We start from the raw sequence: 24098 nt of genomic DNA, 5'->3' as shown, positions 1-24098 counted from the left end.
GAAGCCCTTGAAATTCCTGATTTAGAAAACAGGGTCTTGGAAGAGATTCAGTTTGTGGACACAAAATACAGTGTGGGAATGCACAACCTACTAGCTTATGTGAAACACTGGAAAGGCCAGAATGAGGAAGCACTAGAGAAAGAAGCTGAATGAGAACACACCAACCAAGCAGACATGAGTGACCAGTATCATCACAAGGGCAGGTGACCTGGGGCAACTTTGCCTGGGTATATCACCACATGGGCAGACTGGCAGAAGCCCAGACTTACCTGGATAAGGTAGAGAACATTTGCAAGAAGTTTGCAAATGCTTCCCACTGCAGAATGGAGTGTCCTGAGATGAACTGTGAGGAAGGATGGGCCTTGGCGAAATGTGGAGGAAAGAATTACGAACGGGCCAAGGCCTGCTTTGAAAAGGCTCTAGAGGTGGGCCCTGAAAATCCTGAATTCAGCACTGGGTATGTGATCACTGCCTATTGCCTGGTCGGTTTTAACACAACAGAGAGTAATGAGACATTTTCTCTGCACTGCCTAAAATGGGCTGTCAGTCTAAATCCAAAAGATGCATACATTAAGGTTCTCCTTGCCCTGAAGCTTCAGGATGAAGGACAGGAAGCTGAAGGAGAAAAGCACATTGAAAAAGCTCTGATCAGTATGTCTTCATAGACCTATGTTTTTCGATATGCAGCCCAGTTTTGTCAAAGAAAAGGCAGTATAGATAAAGCTCTTCTGCTCTTAAAAATGGCCTTGCAGGGAACACCCTCTTCTGCCTTCCTGCATCACCAGATAGGGCTTTGCTGCAGGAAACAGACAAAAACAGCTAAAGGCAGGATAGAGAAACTGTAGACAAAACAATAAGATTAGTTTTATCTCATGTTGAATTTGCTGTAGAGCAAAGGCCCACATTTGCAATGGTTTATGTGGACCTAGCCAACATGTATGCAGAGGGAGGTGAATACCAAAAAGTTGAGGACATTTATCAGAAAGCACTCAGCCTGCATGATATTAATAAAAGCTGTTGCAAGAGATTTATTATTGTTATGGCCCCTTTCAGGAATGTCATGGGAAGTCTGAAGCTAATACAATTGCCTAATATTAAAAAGAGCTGGGCTGGGCACGGTGGCTCACGCCTGTAATCCCAGCACTTTGGGAGGCCAAGACGGGAGGATCACAAGGTCAGGAGATCGAGATCATCCTGGCCAAGACAGTGAAACCCCGTCCCTACTAAAAATACAAAAAATTAGCTGGGCGTGGTGGCAGGTGCCTGTAGTCCCAGCTACTCAGGAGGCTGAGGCAGGAGAATGCCGTGAACCCGAGAGGTGGAGCTTGCAGTGAGCTGAGATCATGCCACTGCACTCCAGCCTGGGCAACAGAGCGAGACTCCATCAAAAAAAAAAGGTGGGGGAGGCTAAATATAGAAATTGAATCAAGTGCTAGAGGAAAAAAATGTTAGTTCTTTATTGAATTGGCAAACAGGCAAGTTCATTTGCTTAAATCTGATGGGGAGAGTTTGAATCTCATTGTGCTCCTTCACACATTGAAAGGGGAAAAGAAAATGAAGCTGTGCTATCCTATGAGACAGCCTGAGACTGGCTGCTGGCCTGAACCCTATCTTTTGAGATGTTAAATGTTATCATATCGAAATCCAAATATCAGATAAATCTTCCCTGATAGCTGCCTTCAAAAAGGTATGACAGGAAGCAACACAAAACTGGTGGCACACATCGCATCATCAGCTCAACTCCCACATTTTGGCTAATGAACACCTATCCACATGGTTGTGGCTGCAATATCAGCACTTCTCCTTTATCACTGCACCCCTTTGTCACTCTTGATTTGTGTTGCGTTAGGTACTTGTCACCTGCCAGACCAATCAGACTCCTGCGAATTTGCAGTTGGAATTGACAACTTCCATTTTCAGTCTACTAGGTCAGCTGTTCAAAGGAGATTTATATTCAGGGAGTATAGGAAGTCAACTTTTTCATATGGGCAAAGATGTTGACCCACAAGAAGATCTACAAACAAAGCACATGGGCAGAAAGAGAGAAAAGATTCTTGTGTTCACCATAGCATCTCAGCTCCATTTTAACTTCTTAAGGCCCATCTCTCTCCTATACTTTCAGACTATTGAGATACCTTATAATATAAATTATTATAGCTGTATAACAAATCCAATCCTTTGTTTAAGATAGTTCTCAGTCCTTGAAAGCCAAATAGTTCTAAAGTACTCATACATATGTATATATATAATATATATGTGTATATATATATTATATATAATATATATGTGTATATGTATATATATAATATATTGTATATATATAATATATATTATATATAATATATATGTGTATATATATATTATATATATTATATATAATATATATGTGTATATATATATTATATATAATATATATAATATATATGTGTATATATATTATATATATTATATATAATATATATGTGTATATATATATTATATATATTATATATAATATATATGTGTATATATATATTATATATATAATTAGTCAGTCATTCTGACCTAAGGGAAGTTAAGGTGCATAACAAAAAGAGAAAGTGAAAAAAGTCCCCCTATTTGAGATGCACAAGTAGTGCTAGGTCGTGTGTAATATACTCTTTGCTCTTTCTCTGTATCCAAAAATCTATAGTAAAATTAACCAAGATAACAAATTTGTGAGTAGAATTTTAAATTGTTGCTAACTCTAAGAAGCTGTGAATTTACATGTCTGAGTGGGAAGCAAGAAAACTAAAACTGCCTATGCAGAAATAAGAGGCAAAAGAAGCCATAACATCTACCTACAAATAAAAGACACATCAAGGAAGCATTTAGCCTTCCATGAATTGCACAGAATTGGAGACTGTCAACAAATTTCACAGATATTTAAGGGCTGGGAAAGGATATGGAGCGCTTCATGTAGCTGACATGGGTGAAGAATTCCTTTCTAATTTTGGTGAGGAGATTTATTACCAGTGGATGGGGTTTCCAAGGCGCTCTCCTGGCCTCTCCTTGAATTCCTTACCTACTACCACTACAGACCTCTGTGCAGGGGCAGATTTGACTTTCCTTCTGGAACACAGCTAAAGATAAAATCTAGAGACAGAGACCTTCTAAATTCGTTTGAGTTCTTTGTAGATTCTGGATATTAGCCCTTTGTCAGATGAGTAATTGCAAAACTTTTCTCCCATTCTGTAGGTTGCCTGTTCATTCTGATGGTAGTTTCTTTTGCTGTGCAGAAGCTCTTTAGTTTAATTAGATCCCATTTGTCAATTTTGGCTTTTGTTGCCATTGTTTTTGGTGTTTTAGACATGAAATCCTTGCCCATGCCTATGTCCTGAATGCTATTGCCTAGGTTTTCTTCTAGGGTTTTTATGGTTTTAGGGCTAACATTTAAGTCTTTGATCCATCTTGAATTAATTTTTGTATAAGGTGTAAGGAAGGGATCCAGTTTCAGCTTTCTACATATGGCTAGCCAGTTTTCCCAGCACTATTTATTAAATAGGGAATCCTTTCCCCATTGCTTGTTTTTTGTCAGGTTTGTCAAAGATTAGATGGTTGTAGATGTGTGGTATTATTTCTGAGGGCTCTGTTCTGTTCCATTGGTCTATATCTCTGTTTTGGTACAAGTACCATGTTGTTTTGGTTACTGTAGCCTTGTAGTATAGTTTGAAGTCAGGTAGCATGAAGGCTCCAGCTTTGTTCTTTTGGCTTAGGATTGACTTGGCAATGCGGGCTCTTTTTTGGTTCCACATGAACTTTAAAGTATTTTTTTCCAATTCTGTGAAGAAAGTCATTGGTAGCTTGATGGGGATGCACTGAATCTATAAATTACCGTGGGCAGCATGGCCATTTTCATGATACTGATTCTTCCTATCCATGAGCATGGAATGTTCTTCCATTTGTTTGTGTCCTCTTTTATTTCGTTGAGCAGTGGTTTGTAGTTCTCCTTGAAGAGGTCCTTCACATCCTTGTAAGTTGGATTCCTGAGTATTTTATTCTCTTTGAAGCAATTGTGAATGGGAGTTCACTCATGATTTGGCTCTCTGTTTGTCTGTTACTGGTGTATAGGAATGCTTGTGATTTTTGCACATTGATTTTGTATCCTGAGACTTTGCTGAAGTTGCTTATCAGCTTAAGGAGCTTTTGGGCTGAGACAATGGGGTTTTCTAAATATACAATCATGTCATCTGCAAACAGGGACAATTTGACTTCCTCTTTTCCTAATTGAATACCCTTTATTTCTTTCTCCTGCCTGATTGCCCTGGCCAGAACTTTTTACAAATTTATAAGAAAAATTTTTTTACAAATTTACGAGAGAAAAAACAAACAACCCCATCAAAAAGTAGTCAAAGGATATGAACACACACTTCTCAAAAGAAGACATTTATACAGCCAACAGACACATGAAAAAATGCTCATCATCACTGGCCATCAGAGAAATGCAAATCAAAACCACAATGAGATACCATCTCACACCAGTTACAATGGCCATCATTAAAAAGTCAGGAAACAACAGGTGCTGGAGAGGATGTGGAGAAATAGGAACACTTTTACACTGTTGATGGGACTGTAAACCAGTTCAACCATTGTGGAAGACAGTGTGGCGATTCCTCAAGGATCTAGAATTAGAAATACCATTTGACCCAGCCATCTCATTACTGCATATACACCCAAAGGATTATAAATCATGCTGCAATAAAGACACATGCACACATGTTTATTGCAGCACTCTTCACAATAGCAAAGACTTGGAACCAATCCAAATGTCCATCAATAATAGACTGGATTAAGAAAATGTGGCACATATACACCATGGAATACTATGCAGCCATAAAAAAGGATGAGTTCATGTCCTTTGTAGGGACATGGATGAAGCTGGAAACCATCATTCTCAGCAAACTATCTCAAGGAAAAAAAAAGCAAACACCGCATGTTCTCACTCATAGGTGGGAATTGAACAATGAGAACACTTGAACACAGGAAGGGGAACATCACACACTGGGGCCTGTCATGGGGTGGGGGGAGGGGGAGGGATAGCATTAGGAGATAAACCTAATGTAATGACAAGTTAATTAGTGCAACACACCAACGTGGCATATGTAACAAACCTGCACATTGCGCACATGTACCCTAGAACTTAAGTATAATAATTAAAAAAAAAAAAGACAGAGATCTGCTGATTAGAGATTATAAAGACAACACTTCTCCAATCAGACAGCTCTTAGCTTCTGGCTTCTAGCTCTGTCCTGCAATTGTTTCTAAACTGCTTCTTATTCTCGTAAACAAGATGGCTATAGTTTCCTATTACTGGCTCATCTACGCATATAGAAACCAAAGGACATATTGTTCCTTCTTGGTTAAAAGTTACATAGAAAATTTACTAGAAGTTAGATTGCATTATTTACAGAAGTTGGCTAACAGGCAAGTTCATTCACATAAATCTGATAGGGAGAGTTTGAATCTCTTTGTGCTCCTTCACACCTTCCCCTGGTGCTGGAAACCAAAGCTGGTTTCCCTAGTAACCAGCACCTATTATGTGTGAGAGAACTGTGACTGAGTTTCGAGCATTTGTATGTGTATTTGGGTAATTACTGCTGACTAAGGTTTTCAGTACAGCATGAACTTTACTTGTGCCAGAAACAGAAACTTTTTTTTTTTTTTTTTTTCAGAAACAGGGCCTCGCTCTGTCACCAAAGCTGGACTGCAGTGGCATGATCATAGCTCAGTGCAGCCTCAAACTCTTGGGTTCAAGCAATCATTCCACCCCAGCCTTCCAATTAGCTAGAACTACAGGTGTGCACCACCATGGCTGGCTGATTTTTTTGTTTTTTTATTTTTTTGTAGAGTTAGGTCTCACTATGTTGCCCAGGCTAGTCTCAAACTCCTGGCCTCAAGCGGTCCTCCTGCCTTGGCCTGTCAAAGCTCTGGGAAGAAAACATTAAACAAACAAAGTTTACTTTGAAGTGTCATCGATTGACTCTGTTGACGTTGGGCTGCATATGGGTGCTTTCTATGGGGCACACGACCTGGAGGAAAGGAGGGAAGAATGAAAACAGTGTGGTGAACTTGTGAATTCATATTCCACTAGCACAGAGCTATTAAGAAAACTTCCCCAGTGATCCTATTGTAAACTCTGGCTACGCTTCTATGTATAATCTATATGCACCACACCTCACAAGCCTTTGGCTTCATTACATTTTTGTGTTAGGCCTAAATTATGATAGCTTTAGCCCAAACGGATCAGAATACCAGAAAGGGTCCCCAGCTGTCTCAAGCATTCCAAAGAGGACTTCCATAAACATGCTCAGCAAACATTCATCACCTTCTTCCTCTCCAACCCCTCCACCCACCAACTCTGCTCTCTCTTCTGCTGATGGATTTCATGGGCTTACTGCTCTCTTGGGACCATTGTCTTAAGTGCGTTATAGGAAAATAGATACATATTTAATATTTGCTTTAAAATGTACTTATTGAGCTGTCAATGTATGTAAGATATAAACATGGTGACAAAAAGCAAATTAAAATTAAGATGGTGAGAGAAAAAAGGAATAGCCAGGTCTAACACATTAGGTAAGTTGTCCACTTTTCCTGCTCTGGCCCTGGCTTGGTGCTAGTTATAACTCAGGTTCAAGTTGCTAAGGATGGAGAAAAAAAATCTGGAGGAATCCAAAGTAGACAGAGAAAGATATGCCCCCAGAGCATCACTTTAACTACACACAAACATACAAACTTACAAACACATACAAACTCACACACAAACACAAAACACACACACACACACACACACACACACACACACACACACATGATTAGAAGGCATCTGAATCTGCTCTCCCCAGCTCTGGAATTCTTTGGAGCTGCCAGGTGTCTACCACAGAGACTGGATTATATTCAGTGAGCTCAATGTCAATTTTTTTCCATGGACAGTGCTGACTCCACGGCCTTCTCCACAGTCTACGGCAAAGGAAAAACTCCTTAGAATGACTTGTATACACAACAGAAGCATTCTACTTGTACATTCTTCTTGTGCATACAAAAGAAGCATTCACTCCAAGCTCAGGGAAGAGAAACTCAGTCTCCTGCCTTTCTGGGGCCCCAGAATGTCTCTTAAGTGCCCTTCCAACTAGTGCTTGGTAAATAGGACACTGGGCTGAGGAAACCACTGACCACAGACCACGTCTTCCCTCTGCAAGCTTCCAGATTCAATTGCCAGGATGGGCTCCTGGACTGTGCCTATTCTACTGGACACTGATTAAAAGTCATCGCTGTGCCCTTTCATTTCAGGCAGCTGGGGAGGGGATGGCAGTGAGCAGCCAAGAAGCGGTTTCTCTCCACCCTGGGAACCAAGCCATTGAGCTAAGTTCTGAAAACTGGTATGTTGGAGTTATCTTTATCAAGAAACTTCAGAAAGTTCATGAAAAAGCTGAAGGAGGGAGATTAATGAAGAGAGTCATAAAAGAATATTCTATGGACAACAGAGAATGCTTTTTAATGAGTTTTTCCTAAATAGAAACGTTGCCTATATAGAGGGATTTGCGCCCTCTACTGCCTTCAGCTGCTACTTCTCAGCAAATTATCCCCTGAATATAAAGTCTTAGATACTAGCACACAGATCTTTTGAGTTTTTTAAAAAGGAGATTCATCAGTATATATGGATGGAAGGAAAGGCAGAGAGAATGGCATTCCTAGTCTCCTCTGGAGCAGGAATGCATACTGTATTCCCCACATACAGCCAAAGATCACTGTGCCCAGAAAATGTAGGAAGTTTCTTAATGAACTATATTAAAGCTATAAAAGCTGCAGCTCAGGAAACTGGTATGTGCTACCGAAGGCAAGTGCTGCTTCCATCAGGTATGTGGGGGAACCCCTAGCATCTGACACTGCAAGCTTTTATGCAGAGCTGGGTGGTCTGACATGAAGCCGCTATGCAGCTATTTCAATTTATATTTAAATTAATTAAAATAAAATCTAAAACTCAGTTCCTCAGATGCACTAGTTACACTTGCAGTGCTCAATAGTAATATATAGCTAGTGGTGGCACAGATTTAGAATTTTTTTTTGTTTGTGTTTTTTTTTTTGTTTGTTTGTTTGTTTTTTGAGACAGGATCTGTCTCTGTTGCCCAGGCTGGAGTGCTGCAACACAGTCATGGCTCACTGCAGCCTCAAACTCCTGGGTTCAAGCAATCCTCCTGCCTCAGCCTTCCAACTAACTAGGACTACAGGCTCACACCACCACATGGGGCTAAGTTTTTTTTTTTTTTTAATTTTATTTTTTGTAGAGACAGGGTCTCTCCATGTTGCCCAGGCTGGTCTCAAACTCCCACGCTCAAGTGATCTTCCCAATGTGGCCTTGCAAAGTGCTGGGATTACAGGTGTGAGCCACCCAACCCAGCCTAGAACATTTTTAACATTGTAGAAAGTCCTTTTGGAACTAATGTAGGGTTTTTCAGTCTAAGCACTATTGCCATTTGGGGCCAGATAACTCTTTGCTGTGAGGAGCTGTTCTGTACATTATAGGATGTTTAGCATCAGCAAACATCTCCAGTTGTAGCACCCACATCTCCAGTTGTAGCACCCACATCTCCAGTTGTGATCATCCAAAGTGTCTCCAGGGGCCAGGTGTGGTGGCTCATGCCTGTAATCCAGCACTTTGGGAGGCCGAGGCAGGCAGGTCACCTGAGGTCAGGAGTTCAAGACTAGCCTGGCCAACATGGAAAACCCCATCTCTACTGAAAAAGTACAAAAATTAGCTGGGCATGCTGGTGGGCACCTGTACTCCCAGCTACTCCGGAGACTGAGACAGGAAAATTGCTTGAACCTGGGAGGCAGAGACTGCAGGGAACCGAAATCGCACCACTGCACTCCAGCCTGGGCGACAGAGCGAGACTCTGTCTCAAAAAAAAAAAAAAGAAAAAGAATAAAAGTTTCTCCAAGTATTGCCAGATGCCCACAGGGGCAAAACTGCCCCCATTTGAGAACTGTTCATTTAAAGCAGTAATCAGCCCAAGTAGGGATTGGCCAGATCCCACCAAAAGGAGATATCACAGAACTCATCCAGACAGCCTGGTTAAGTTGGTGGGTAAGAGTATCTAATGAAAGACCAGCCACTCCTACATCATGTGCCACTGCCACTTCATGATCTTAATGCATATGGCTTAAGACATATGGGTTAATAAGGCTAAGTTTGTGGCCTGCTTACAGATGGGGAATCTTGATAATTCCATGACTCTCCATTTTAGTTCACATCAGAACTATAACTCTTTATTTACCTTAGGGCTGGAGATCAATAACATGATCCAAAATGTCTCCTATGAGCCTCACAAAGTAGTTTTCCTTTTCTCCGTGCTTACACAGCATCTAAACTATACATGTTTTAGTACAATAAAATCAAATATGTTCTAATCTGTCTCTGTCTCCCACGAGACAGCAAACCACTAGTGATGGAGGGGAAGAAGAGGCATCTCCATCGTTTTACCAACTGGTGTTCTCAGAATGCCAGGCATAACACAGGTAAGAATTACTGGTTTGCCGAACGTTTGAACTGACGAGAAGCCCCTGACAATGAATGCTGCTTTGGAGGCTTGTGAGTACTACTTGTGAAGATCGCCTACCATCTGACCAATTATTTTTACTGTTGGAACCTTAAACATCCTTGGAATTCTCAGATCTATAAGAATAACATGGGTGTTGATCTATGTTCTTTTTAGCCTATCTAATTTAAGATTCTAAATTTTGGTTGCATGAATACTACGCAGCCAAAGAACAAGATCATGTCCTTTGCAGCAACATGGATGGAGCTTGAGGCCATTATCCTAGGCGAACTAACACAGGAACAGAAAACAAGATACTGCATGTTCTCACTCACCAGTGGGAGCTAAACACTGAGTACATATGGACACAAAGAAGGGAACAACACAAATATGGGATCTACTTGAGGGTAGAGGGCACGAGGAAGCCCCTCAGAGAGGCCCCTATCACATAAAACTTCCCGTCTCCAGTGTACTAATTTGGTAGTCAGCTGGCAGTTTCACCGTTGCACATTCCTTCTTATCTGCTTTTGCAGGATTACCATGACTTGAGATACAAGACCAGGTTTATGGTCCTAGTCCAAAGCCTTTCCCCTAGTGTGTGCAGCCAGCATCGTTGCACACTGCAAGAGTAGCCACGGGGACCCTTTGGGGTCAGACTTGCTCACAGACTAGACAGTCTTGGGAGTATTCTTCCAGTGGAGGAGACAACGGGATTATGATTTTGCCAAACACTTCAGGTTAAAGACCAAAAGTTAACCAAGGAAGTTTTTCATGAACCTCAGGAAGAGATAAACATCCAATTCTCTGTTATTTCAAAGCAACCAATGTGTACTGTTTTTATTAAAAGCAAATTAAGTGCTTATCAATCTGTCTCCTGCTACATGACAGGTCACTTGAGAAGAGGAAACATGCCCTATGTGTCCCAGCAGAGTACCTGGCCTGTACCTAATGATAATTCATAGCTTGCTGATTTTAGAAATGGACAAGGAGCTTAGAGCAATGAAGTCTGCCTTGGCCATGCTAACAATGTTTGGATCACAGGTTCCTTAAACCTCTTTGGGTTTCCCAGAACCACGGGAAGGGCACAACTGTTAGAACTTGTTTTTTCAGCTCAATTTATAATCCTAAATTTCAATTGCATCTAGAAAGCGTCTTCACCTCTTCTCATTTCCTTTATAAACATGGACTTTTCAAGTCCCAAGATACTTCAGACAGTCTAAAAACAACTTGTTTTCCAGGAACCTGAGGACTTTTCCAATAGACATTATAGGATCTATGAAATATCTTGAGTCTAGTTCAGTGATGTAAATGTTTCCTACAATGTATATAGACAATTCCAGGTGAATGAATGTTTGACATGTAAAACAATGAAAGCACAGAAATTCAGTTAAAACTGGAACACATGGGAGTCAGCCAGAAAAGCAAATCAGAGTAGCCCAAAGATAGCCATCAAGATCCCTGAGGTGGTATGAAGATTACCAGGATTTTCAGAGCAGAGAAGTTCCTAGTAGCTGAGTATTTTCTCTGTGGACATGATTGGTGCAAGTTTGCAAATATGAGTATTCTCAAAAGCAAACATCAAACACTCTCTGTAGAGGTCAATGCACTTTGACCTACATCCTTTCTGGTATTGCATGGATTATTAAGGTGCAAAAGGGGAAACCAAAGCATAGAAAAATAAAGTTCTAGACTCAGCACCTCATAGACAGATAGGTATTTATTAGGAATGAGTCCCTGATCCAAAGCATTTGGACCTGAAAGGGATCCAGGGATCATTTGGAAAAGTATCTGTGAAACTTCAAAGTACCAACAAATCATCTGGGCATGTTAAAAGGCAAGTTCTCATTCAGGAGATCTGTGGAGGGGCCTGATATTCTGAATTTCTAGGCTTTTAGTAGATGATGATGCCACTGTAACAGACCATATCCTGAGTAGCAAAAATCTAGTCTAGTGGTTTTAAACCATGCACAAAAAAATCACTTTGGGATTACTTTTTTCAGAAAACTTGCTGATAATACTCATGCCTGGGCTTCACTTCCAGAGATTCTGATTGATTGGGCTGGAGATTGGCTCAGGCATCTGCATTTTTAAAAGATTTCCAAGGAATTTTATAGTTTGCAGCCCAAGGTTGTAAACCACGGTTCAATGCCAACCTTTTTCTATACCTGATGAGGAAACTCAGAGTTTAAGTGAAATCATGTTCTCTCTGCTAGTTAGCCGAACACAGAGCTGGTTCTAGAATGTTGATAGTGGTTAAGTTTCATTTCTCCAATGCTTAAGTTTCATTTCTACAAGTAGGCATCCTGCCCATTAGAAATGAGTTTCCCTCTCTAGTTTCCATTGTTTTTTTCCTATTTGTAGACACACACACACACAAACACACACTCTCTCTCTCTCACTCACGCTCTCTCTCTCTCTTACACAATGTGTTGGCTGTTTCCTTATTGCTGCTCTGTCCTGTGTGGTTCATGGCTGTATTTATCCAAGGACACACTGGGCCAGATCCTGAATACTAATCAGTTGAGCCAGAGCCTCACAGAACCAGGACTGCTGCCAAATTCAGTGACCACATGACAAACACTCACTCTGTTTATCTGACACACTGCTACTAAGCAATAATTTAATGCATGAAAATTCCAAAGTCATACTACTCTCAGTGTAAGCAGCTCTCCTAATGTTCATTTCAGTATTTGCTTATGTTTCTATCCCTTTTAGAGTTGAGTCAGGGCTAGTGCCTTACAGAAGACATTTGTATCTGAAAACACAATTGGCCTCCCAGAAGCTTCCCATCTGATACAGAACTGGAGAGAGAGCTGAGAGGAAATGAGTCCCATTCCAAAATCTCTTCTCCCCCTACACAGGTCCATCCTCACTAGGGAGGGGTTGAATGCCTGCTGCCCAAGAGGTACTGCTGGGCTCTATGTGTAGATATGGCCAGGGCTCCCTGACCTGAGCCTGAGATGGGAATATCTAGATTGCCCTGGCCTGAAGCTCAGAACAGGACACCCCTATCTCAGCAGCTACACAGTCAGATATGACATGAGACACCTCTCCCTCAGTGCCCACTGGGAAAAATTGTAGTCGGGGAAGGGCTCCAGCTAATGGTCAGCACAGACTGCACAGATAAGGGGACTTGTCCCACACTGTGAAAGCAACACTCACAATTACTGAATGCTGTTAAATAAGACATGCTTTCCATGCAATATCCCACTTCATCTCAACATAACCCCATGACGAAAGTCCTAGTGCTATTCTGATTCCATGGGTAAGTAAATGTGGCTTAGAAATGTGAACTAGCTATCCCAAGATCACACGTCCAGTAAACAGCAAAGTCCATTAATGACCCCAGGTGGTCTGATTCCAGGTGGCCTTCACTACTGAGCAACATCATCTTGTGTGCACAAAGACAAGTAAAGGTAAAGGGTTTTAATATTTCTCATTATGCCCAAGCTGCAGAGCAAGAAAGGAAACCTCAGAAGAAAACATCCCATTGGCCCCAAATATAGAATAATGGTTGTTCTATGATGGGGCGCTATTGTCTTGTACTCAGAGCACACAGCCCCAAAATTAACAAGATGGCAAATATCTGCGAGGAACCCCCTACATCAGGTCACCTGACAGGTGTAGAAGGTTTTTTCTAATGGCCTAGGTTTGCTCAACCCTAGATGAAACAATGTTTGACTAACAATCATTCTTCCCTTTCAGCAAACTTGGTCTTCCACAGCAGGGCTACATGGGCCTAGTTTCCTTTCCCTCATTCCCCTGAATGGTTCTAACCTCCATTTCTGTGCTGTCATTATGCTTAGAGAATTTTTCTGCCTACTTTTATTATTAGAGTATACTCAAGGAATAAAATGGGGATTCTCATTACTTAAGTAATGTTGAGATTTGGTGGGTTTATGGAAGAATACATGGATCTAAATGATATCCTGTGCTTGTAAGATGTCAAGACGGGCCAGGTGCAGTGGCTCACACCTGTAATCCCAGCACTTTGGGAGGCCAATACAGATGCATCACCTGAGGTCAGGAGTTCAAAACCAGGATGGCCAACATGGTGAAACCCGGTCTCTACTAAAAATACAAAAAATTAGCTGGGTGTGGTGGTGCACACCTGTAGTGCCAGCTACTCTGGAGGCTGAGGCAGGAGAATCGCTTGAACCTGGGAGGTGGAGGTTGCAGTGAGCAGAGATAGTGCCACTGTATTACAGCCTGGGTGATACAGTGAGACTCTATCTTAAAAAAAAAAAAAAAAAGTCAAGAGGTCCAGCACATTCTTCTAGGAACTTGTCTCATGAGAATGGGGAGATGTGGTCTATCTCAAGTTGCCTAAATCCTTCCTTGAATAGACGTGGAGATGGGTTTTTAATTCACATAGAGAGAGAGATTATATACTGTACTCTTTCTTAAGCGTATTCTTTTCCTAAGATATCTGCTCTCATTTCAACTGTGAATGCATAAAATCTTATTTGACGCTCCTTTTCTGGGTAGTCCTTCTTGTCTATATAATTTTTGGCTTTAGAAAGATCAGGAGCATTAATGGGAGCAGTAACACAGAAGTTCCCTGAAAAGAAAGAGAAGAGCTGCCCCAGACATCTGAGAGCTAGTCTGGTGTTCTGTAGCATGTAAACAATTTCACAGAACATTATTAACATCATTAACACCTGTGACCATGATGGGTCAAGACAAAATACAAGGCCACTCTGTAATCAGGTCTGAGTGCAGACAAAAATGTGAATATTTTCCAAATGGATTCAAAAATAATCAAGCAGCCCCTTAAACTGGCCAATACGAGTGACTGCTGCTTCCTTTCAAATTACATCTGTCTCCTTGGTCTAGTCTTCTCTTTTTCCAGACACAATTTAAGATACCCAATTATAGAATCATTTCCGCTTCCTGACAGCCTCCCATCCCATGCCCATGACCACACCTTACCACATGGGAGCCTGGGAAATATAGTCTAGTTACAGGCCCAGGACAAAGAAGAAACAGCACAGCCAGGCTACAGTTTCATTTGGTAATTATGAGAAGACTGTAATGAAGTTAATAACCCTACCTTGAAATGCTCACTCAAAGGGAAATCGCTCTCAGTCTTTGCCCTTTTGCTTATCTTGGTGCACTACCCCTACAAAACCAAGATCCAGAAATTTACAGGATGACATTGTAACAATTCACAAGAGGAATTCAGAATAGCAGCTTTCCAAATTTTCCTTTTTCCTTGCTAATTGTGTGGGCAATTACATCAGCCTTGGTATCATATACATTTTTCATTAAACAGGTGAACATTGTTTGATTGACTCTCTGATGGTTGTTGCTTTGTAACAGATAACCTTCAAAATAGTAGAAACAGAAGAAACATAAGGACAACTCAGAAGAACTATGTGAATTTGGATTTAGATTTTTAACCCCCATGACCCCATCACATTCTCTGACTATATTGCATATGTTTCTCTACTGACCAGCTCAAACATTGTTGTTTGAACCACTGATGGTGAACAGTAAAGATCATCAAAACAGTCAATATGCTTGAGTAGGCTCCACTATAGCCAGGGTTGGCAGTAATGCAAATGTTGCTGGAGGATGTAACCAGTATGGGACCCTTCTTACAGACCAATATCTCAACATTGAGGAGTTGTTTTGCCTAACACAGCCCCACAGAAGAAGACCTAACCATCTGCAACCTCATTCTTCCACAGATTGACAATGACTTTCTACAGTATTCTTTTAGGCACAAACCACTGACTCTGGTCTAAGGAGCTTCCATTGTAGACGTCCCTGGAACCACCTGGCTGGATACATGTGATAGTAACAAGTTTGACAACAGAGTCTGACATGATTCACAAAAATATACATTCCTGTCTGCCACTGGTTTTCCCACAACACTGAATGTCATCATAAAGTCCAGTTATCCTCTATCTCCTACACCACATTGACCCCAGCAAGGGAATTTGCATGTCAAAACTGCTTCTCACACATCCATCCTCTTAGCTGCCAAAACTCAGCATGTATTTGTAATCAAAGCAGAGACAGCCCTATTTCTCTGTGTCATTTTCACCCTGCCAATTCACTGGGCATCAAGGGTGTAAAAAACTGCCTGGATATACCTCCCATATATAAGCACCGTGCTTATCTGAGAAGCCCCAGAACTCTGTGGACGAACCTTGAAGGAGCCTCCAAGCCTGAACCAAAGCACTACAGAGCACCTGCTATCTTCATAGCACCATGAGGTAAAGGCTTTCTCTGCTTCACTGACCTTATTTCTGCACACTTTGAAATTCTAAAACTTCCCTTAAGGGCCAGTTTTTTGACAGGCCTTCTCCTAAGGGAGTTGTCCCACTGGTGGTTCTGACCCTGATAGTCACTCTCAACAAGATAACTGAGAAGAGTTTAATAAGGGGGCTATTTAAGACGATATGGGCAAAGTTTAGGGAAATAAACAGGAAATGGTGCTTGTTGGTTGCAGGGCAGCGGGAAGAGGCGTGTTGGTTTACAACAGTGGTAACGTGATAACCCTGGGCCTACAGGAGCAACAGGAGAGAACCAGACCCAAGGAGACTCTAAGCTATAGCTGTAGGGGAGGGGCTTCTCAAGAGGCCTTTGGTGAAAAAATCACTGACAACCTCAAGCAGAGCACAGTGAGAGCTTAGGAATTAATTCCACGACCTTCACCTCCTCCTGCAATGTAATATCTGGCTGGTGCTCCCCAGTGGGCCAACCCCAGAAGAAAGTAAAAAATAAAAGAGTTTTGGAGTTAATAAAGTCCATAGAGTCAGCTTCCAAGCACAGAGCATGGTGAAGAATGTAGGAAAGTAGATCCAGAGGGGCAAGATGAGAATATATGTAGAGGCAAGTTTCCTAACTCCTGTTACAGAGCTCGCTTAGTAAGGGTTGCTGGCTTAATAAAAGCAGCAATGCTCTTAAGGAAATAAACGAGAAAGCAATCTTATTTCCAAAGATGTCATTTCTGTAGCACTTTCTAATAGAGGGACAATTACCCAGGCAACACTTAAAGACTGTTCACCAGGGAACAGAGGCCTGAGCCTAGAGAGGAGACCGGCATGGGGACCAGTCAGGGCAAGAGCATTGAGATCCTTTTAATATACAAAATACTCTTTCAGGCATCCAGGTGAGAAGAAGCAGCTATTTTTCTTTTATTTGATGATTTGGTTAAATTCAGGTGGGAAAAAGAAGCTACTTTCAGAGATGGCCGTTTTTCTGTTGTTTGTTTGTTTTTGATACCAAGTCAAATTTTGTGATTACTGTGAAACTATGAAATTGTGATTACTATGAAATTTGCTTTTCACTGAATTAACTGTTCTCGAAGTGTGGTCCCCTGACTAGTAGCATCAGCATCACCTGGGAAGGTAGCAGAAATGCAAATTCTCAGGCCCTACCCTAAACCTGCTGACTCAGAAACTCTAGGGTGGCGCCCATCAATCTCTGTGTTGTAAGTTTTCCAGGTGATCATGTTGCTTGCTAAAATTTGAAAAACTACTATACTAGATGTTAGAAAATAAGAAATTTTGTAGGCGTTGTGATATGTTTGTTCCACAAAATATATATTTCTTTTTTTCCTGGTGTAGTTAGAACTGGTGACCTGCGGAAAATGCTTTCACTCAAAAGTATTCTGACCTGCTAGAGTTCTCCCATCTGATGTTGCAGTCAGTGGGAGAGGAAGAACTTACAGAAAAAGGGGCTGCTCTTTTGAGATCCCTTTCTAGCAAACATGTAGACCTGTCTTGAGAAGAAATTATAAGTGAAGGATTGCAAAAAAATTCACCACAAGAGTACCCAAGTTTCTCTTTTTAATATAATGAGCTCCTGGTCATAAGATGTTAGTTGTGGCTGGGCACGGTGGCTCACGCTTGTAATCCCAGCACTTTGGGAGGCCAAGGCGGGCGGATCACGAGGTCAGGAGATCAAGACCATCCTGACTAACAAGGTGAAACCCCGCCTCTACTAAAAAACACAAAAAATTAGCCGGGCGTGGTGGCGGGTGCCTGTATTCCCAGCTACTCAGGAGGCTGAGGCAGGAGAATGGCGTGAACCTGGGAGGCGGAGCTTGAAGTGAGTCAAGATTGCGCCACTGCACTCCAGCCTGGGCAACAGAGTGAGACTCCGTCTCAAAAAAAAAAAAAAAAAGAAAGAAAAACGTGTTAGTTGTGTCTGCATCTGTGGAGTTGACAGATAGCAAGCCTTTCATTCCCCACTGCCTTGGTAGCTAGTCTACGTGAGAGGTTTTGCAATGGCCTGTGCGTATGTTTCTAGAAGCCACTGACCTGAGGTGGCCCAAGGGGAATCTGGACTATCCCAGACTGAATAATGCCCACATCAAAATACTCCTGATCCCACTGGTTCAGGGACAGAGGAGCAGATTGAGCTCCTCCTTCCATTCATGCTTATTGATCAAGACAGCTTAAGTGGACAAGATCCAGGGAAATGCCAGACAAAATATGGTGACAAGTCCCTGTCTGCCATATGTATACAGGGATTAGGTCACTACATACATGCACAAACTCATCTTTTTTTTTTTTTTTTTTTTTTTTTTTTCAGACAGGGCCTCCCTCTGTCACCCAGTCTGGAGTGCAGTGGCATGATCACAGCTCACTGCAGCCTCCACCTCCCTGGGCTCAGGTGATCCTCCCACCTCAGCCCAAGTCTCTGGGACTACTGGTGTGCATCGCCAGGCCCGGCTAATTTTTGAATTTTTTTGAGAGACATTGGTTTCGCTATGTTGCCCATGCTGGTCATGAACTCCTGGGCTCAAGCAATTCACCTGCCTTGGACTCTCAAAGTGTTGGGATTACAGGCATTAGCCACCACACTGGGGCCTAATTTGATGATAATATGTATACTACTAATAACAGCACTTTCTGTATGCTCACCAGGTAAAAGGAGGACTTTAGGCTCTCAGCATTTCTATTTTAGAGAGTGAGGACACCTCTAGGGTGATATTCTACTCCGTAGTCTTCCCAGGGCCCAAGTCAAGAAGACACATGTTGATGAACAACCACCTATAAGAAAGAGCAATAATTCTCTTCTGGAACTTGGCAGGGCAGCCTTGTAAGGTTGTGTAAGTTGTGCACTTGAAATTCTACAATCTCAGTGAAATCCAAAATCTAGTATACTTTTTTCCACCTATCAACGCATGGCCGTGATTAGATCACTCAGCGGAAGACTGATCTCTTTCTACTGCTCACAAATGTGCTGGGTGGGCCAGCAGCTGAGATGCTGAGATTGGGTACATATTTAGAAAGCTTGGAAGAGCTTATCTTCAAATATTCCAGCAGCTCTAGAGTAATGGAAGTCTGTGTGGATTATTTTCCCTGGGTAGTGTCTGTTCTCATCATAGCACAGGCTACACTGGGCACGAGTGGAGGATTTGGGTCAAAAACTCTTCCTGATTCCACCTTCTTTAGGGGTGGTGACTATTTTCAGTGAGCATTCTTAAGCACAATATTGATTTTACTTACTCCTGACCCTACCTCACCCAGCATATGTCCCACACACAGGTTTCATTGGGTAATCTTCCTGGGCCACACTGGAAGGAAGATTTCTGGAACTCCTCATCTCAGCAGTCAACTACACAGTCCTATCCTAAAACAAGAACAGAGAGTGCCAGGACTCTCATATTCCACAGACTCAAGGATGGAGAAGATGGCTTGGGATTGTGGGCCGGAATGCACTCAAGGAAGTTCTAAGCATAGTAGGGAGTTTTTTAGATAGAGACTCTGAGGGAAAAGTGAGGGCTGTATTGAGCTGCCAGCTGTGCTCGAAGCAGCAGTCATAAGCCTGAGGATCCTCTGCCTGACTTTGTGGTGCTATTCATTATCTTGTGAATCCTTTCCTTTCTTCCTTTCTTTCCTTTCCTTTCTTTTCTTTATTATTATTATTTTTTTAAGACAGTCTGGCTCTGTTGCCCAGCCTGGAGTGCAGTGGCATGATCTCAGCTCACTGCAACCTCCGCTTTCCAGATTCAAGCAATTCTTGTGTCTCAGCCTCCAGAGTAGCTGGGACTACAAGTGTGTGCCATGAGGCTGGCTAATTTTTTTGTATTTTTAGTAGAGACGGGGTTTCACCATGTTGCCCAGGCTAGTTTTGAACTCCTGAGCTCAGGCAATCTGCCTACCTCGGCCTCCCAAAATGCTAGGATTACAGGTGTGAGCCACCACACCTGGCCGTGAACTTTTTCTTTCCCTTTATTTTCAAAAAAAGAATGTTTCACAGTCCGTTTTTTGTGATTAGATTATGGTTATATTATATTATATTATGGTTATATTGAGTCGGGATTTATATAAAAATTGTTGTTGCTATACATTGCCACATAGAGACTAAAAGAAAATTTCACAATGGTCCTCTCTGGGATCATTCCTTGGGCCTAATGGACAGAAAACATGTCAAGTATAGACTGTAAGGTAATTAGTTGAGAACACAGAGGCAAATATACTTACATAGGACGTGAGGACCACTTTTTCAACTATTAAGGACAAAATTTCTTTTTCTTCCTTCATGTTCTTATAGGGAGACTAGGACTTCAGTTCCACTTCAGAGGAGCGTGAACTATTGGGGAAAAAACCCTTCTGGTCCCACTGATTTCATATTATTCTCTCCTCCTCATGGGTGGCTCAGAGATTACTATAATTGTTGAGATTTTGATAGCCTGTCCTCCACTAGGCTCCAGGGTTACCTGACGTCAGGAACACTGACTTACAAAAGTGGGACTTGCCACTTCTTCAAAGAGACACATCTTACCTATGTAATGTTCATTCATGCCTCTCCTTCTGTCCCCATCAGTAAGGCTGCCATTGTGAGGTGGCTCCACCCATTTGGAACCAGTCTATTTAGGATTGGTTAAGTAAGTTCACACAGGCAAAGGAGATAGGAAACCCTACCACATTCTCCAACCTGGCTTGAGCGTTCATGAAGTCCAGCATTTGAAACCATATTTGGCTCTCATATTTTACTCAGAACCCTTCATGGGAGGAGAAAAAACCAAAATGTATTTACGTGTTGAGAACATGAAAAAGATGAGTAAGGAACCCACCTTTCTGTGAACCCTCTCTCCACATTTCTTCTGACAGCATTAGTCATGCACTGCAAAGTCAGGAGGAAGCAGAAAGAAGACAGCTTTTGCAGTATTGAGGGTGGTGCTGAGATTATTTTGATGTTAGCAGAATTAACCTCTTTTGAGTTGACTTTTAGATTTCATGTAACCTATCTGTTGGCACTACGAGATGATTAGCATTTCCCTATGGTTTTTATGTCAACCTGTTCTCTTTCCTAATGACATGACCGTAGAACCCAGAAAGGCACCAGATAATGGAGGCAGGGATATTAGGATAGAGAATATTTGACTATTTGAAGTGCTGGCTTCATTTTCAGTGGACTGCATACTTTCTAAAAATGTAATTAATTGGTGCCTATTTTTACAGTGAAGAATCTGATGGAAAGCTTACTGAAGACAGCCTGATTCAGCTGAGATGTCACTTTACATGGAAGTTGCTAATTGAAGCCCCTGAAATTCCTGATTTAGAAAACAGGATCTGGGAAGAGATTCAGTTCCTGGATACCAAATACAATGTGGGAATACACAACCTACTAGCCTATGTGAAACACCTGAAGGGCCAGAATGAGGAAGCCCTGGTGAGCTTGAAAAAGGCTGAAGACTTAATCCAGAAAGAACATGCCAATCCAGCAGATATGAGAAGTCTGGTGACCTGGGGCAACTTTGCCTGGGTGTATTACCACATGGGCAGATTGGCAGAAGCCCAGACTTACCTGGACAAGGTGGAGAATACTTGCAAGAAGTTTGCAAATCCTTCCCGCTATAGAATGGAGTGTCCAGAGATGGACTGTGAGGAAGGATGGGCCTTGGTGAAGTGTGGAGGAAAGAATTATGAACGGGCCAAGACCTGCTTTGAAAAGGCTCTGGAAGGGAACCCTGAAAACCCTGAATTCAATACTGGGTACGCAATCACTGTCTATCGCCTGGATAACTTTAACACAGCATCAGGGAGGAATGAGGCATTTTCTCTGCACGTCCTAAAACGAGCTGTCAGGCTAAATCCAGATGATGTATATATTAGGGTTCTCCTTGCCCTGAAGCTTCAGGATGAAGGACAGGAAGCTGAAGGAGAAAAGTATATTGAAGAAGCTCTGACCAGTATATCTTCACAGACCTATGTCTTTCGATATGCAGCCAAGTTTTATCGAAGAAAAGGGTCTGTGGACAAAGCTCTTGAGCTCTTAAAAATGGCCTTGGAGACAACACCCACTTCTGCCTTCCTGCATTACCAAATGGGGCTTTGCTACAGGGCACAAATGATCCAAATCAAGAAAGCTACAAACTGGCAGCCTAGAGGGCAAGATAGGGAAACTGTGGACAGATTGGTTCAACTGGCTATATGCAAATTTGAAAAGACTATAATGTTAAGGCCAACATTTGAGATGGCCTACGTTGACCTGGCTGAAATGTATGCAGAAATAGGCCATCACAGAAAGGCTGAGGAACATTTTCAGAAAGCATTACGCATGAAGATCTTTGAAGATCAGCTAAAGCAAGAGATTCATTACCGCTATGGCTGTTTCCAAGAGCATCATGGGAAATCTGAAGATAAAGCAATTACCCATTATTTAAAAGGTTTGAAAATAGAAAAAATGTCCCATTCCAGGGAAAAACTTCTCAATGCTTTAGAGAAATTGGCTAAAAGATGTGTTCACCAGAATGTACGGGTTGTGGAAAGTGTCAGCCTCCTTGGGCTCATCCACAAATTGAAAGGAGAAGTAAGTGAGGCCTTGCTGTGCTATGAGAGGGCTCTGAGGCTGGCTGCTGACCTGAACCCTATGTTTTAACATAGAGGTCACCATTACCCATTTAATGGTCTTACAACTAAATAGAACAACGATGAAATTAAATAATGCAAACTTAAAGCTGTCGAAACTTTACCTTATTTTGAGCCTTGAGAGGAATGTGGCTGTGTGGCCTGAGTTATGTAGCATGCAACTGCAACTTCTGCTTTTTCCTGTAAATGATCAGGAAAGGCCTTGTGGCACCAGACATAAGACCCCCTGAAAGTATCATCCCTCCTGATGGAATGGTAAAGCAATCTTTCTTGGAATGTAGCAAGTAGTAACTGATCAAATTGCTACAATGTATGTACTGACCTTATATGGAAAATGCTGCAACCCTGTTTACTGCCTATGTAAGTGAAACCTTAACTTCCCCACTTTGGAATGCTGACTCCAATCATTAGGTGTCTGTGTTTCCTGAGTGGTTACCCTCAACCTTTGTGCTCAAATAAACTCTACACTTAATCATAGTTTCTGAATTCCATTATTTGAGATTGAGACAACAGTCTTTCCCAATTGCTGCCTTCAATAACCTGATGAAATACAAAATACTTTAGTATAACACATACTCTATTGCCTGGCCACCCCCCTCGTTTTTTCCTCTTCAATCCACGTGTCTGCAGCGGGAGCATCTATTCTTCCACAACACATCCCTGCATTCATTGACCAAGGCTTATTAATGCTGTTTTAGGCACCTACATCTGCTGGGACAATAAGAATCATTTTCCTTAAAATTTTGCCTTTGGAATTAGCAGTTTTCATCCTCAGTCTCCCAAACAAAGGAGACCTAAACAGGGAAGGTTTCTATTCCATGTGGCCAGGGGCACTGACCTGCAACAAAACCTAAGAGTAAAATAAATGAGCAAAGACAAGAGTTAGAAAGGAGGGAATTTCAGGAGTTCTACAGCATTCTAGCTGGAGTTCTATTTCCCAAGGCCCTACTGTAGCCAGGACCTGCTGGTCAATGAGCCAAGCCTATAACCTTATAATAAATTCAAATTTTTGTTTACATGTGTCCAGTTGCTGGCAATCGCACAAGGGATCTACGCGACCCAAACACATTGCTGGACATTTATTTACACCTGAGATCACACCTAAAATCACACATCTAAGATCACACCTAAGAGCTTTGCTAAGATCACAAATTCTTGGAGTGTATTTTATTGGTGATATTCAAAAACATGTGTATTTTGTGTTTGGTTTCAAATAGAAAAATGCAGAACCAACTTACACAGCATTAGGAGGCCTGAAGCAGAGGAAGTGATGGGAATAGAAACCTGACCAAGAATTTTTATAGTTTTTATTTATTTATTAGAGGCAAGGTCTTGTGATGTCGCTCAGGCTGGAGTTCAGTGGCTATTTGTAAGCACAGTCATAGCACGCTGTAGCCTTAAACTCCTGGCCTCAAGAGATCTTCCCTCCTCGGCCACCTGAGTAGCCAAAACCATAAGTGCATGCCACCATGTACCACTTCCTACCAAGAATTTAAAAAAAAAACTAGGGAGGCATTTACTACTACAGGCCATGGAATTTTAAGATTGACTTATGTTACTTGGATCCTTGAGAGTGGGGATTGACCAATCATGGAAACTTGGGAGAGTGGGGAGGCAGGGGAGTGGAGTCATTTAGATGATACCTGGAAAGCACAGGAGTAACACCTTTTTCAACTTTGTTGATGCTAAACAAAGAACATACTTATTC

At 41.8% G+C, this 24098-nt stretch overlaps 2 protein-coding genes across 2 annotated transcripts; both read left to right on the top strand.

The window, feature by feature from the left end:
- Positions 1 to 239: 239 nt before the first annotated feature.
- Positions 240 to 1013, top strand: LOC105739486 (interferon-induced protein with tetratricopeptide repeats 1B-like). Its single transcript, XM_030804320.1, has one exon. The coding sequence runs from the start codon at positions 240 to 242 to the stop codon at positions 663 to 665; it is 426 nt and encodes a 141-aa protein (XP_030660180.1). The 3' UTR covers positions 666 to 1013.
- A 14579-nt stretch (positions 1014 to 15592) lies between these two features.
- IFIT1B (interferon induced protein with tetratricopeptide repeats 1B) lies at positions 15593 to 22867 on the top strand. The gene is made up of 2 exons (XM_003255199.2): positions 15593 to 15775; positions 20981 to 22867. Exons 1-2 carry the CDS (start codon positions 15771 to 15773, stop codon positions 22398 to 22400), a joined length of 1425 nt encoding a protein of 474 aa, XP_003255247.1. The 5' UTR covers positions 15593 to 15770; the 3' UTR covers positions 22401 to 22867.
- Positions 22868 to 24098: the final 1231 nt, after the last annotated feature.

Source organism: Nomascus leucogenys, chromosome 3, assembly GCF_006542625.1.
Source record: "Nomascus leucogenys isolate Asia chromosome 3, Asia_NLE_v1, whole genome shotgun sequence".
Lineage (NCBI taxonomy): Eukaryota > Metazoa > Chordata > Mammalia > Primates > Hylobatidae > Nomascus > Nomascus leucogenys.
Note: the sequence above shows the minus strand (reverse complement) of the source record. Positions and strands in the feature narration are given on the sequence as shown.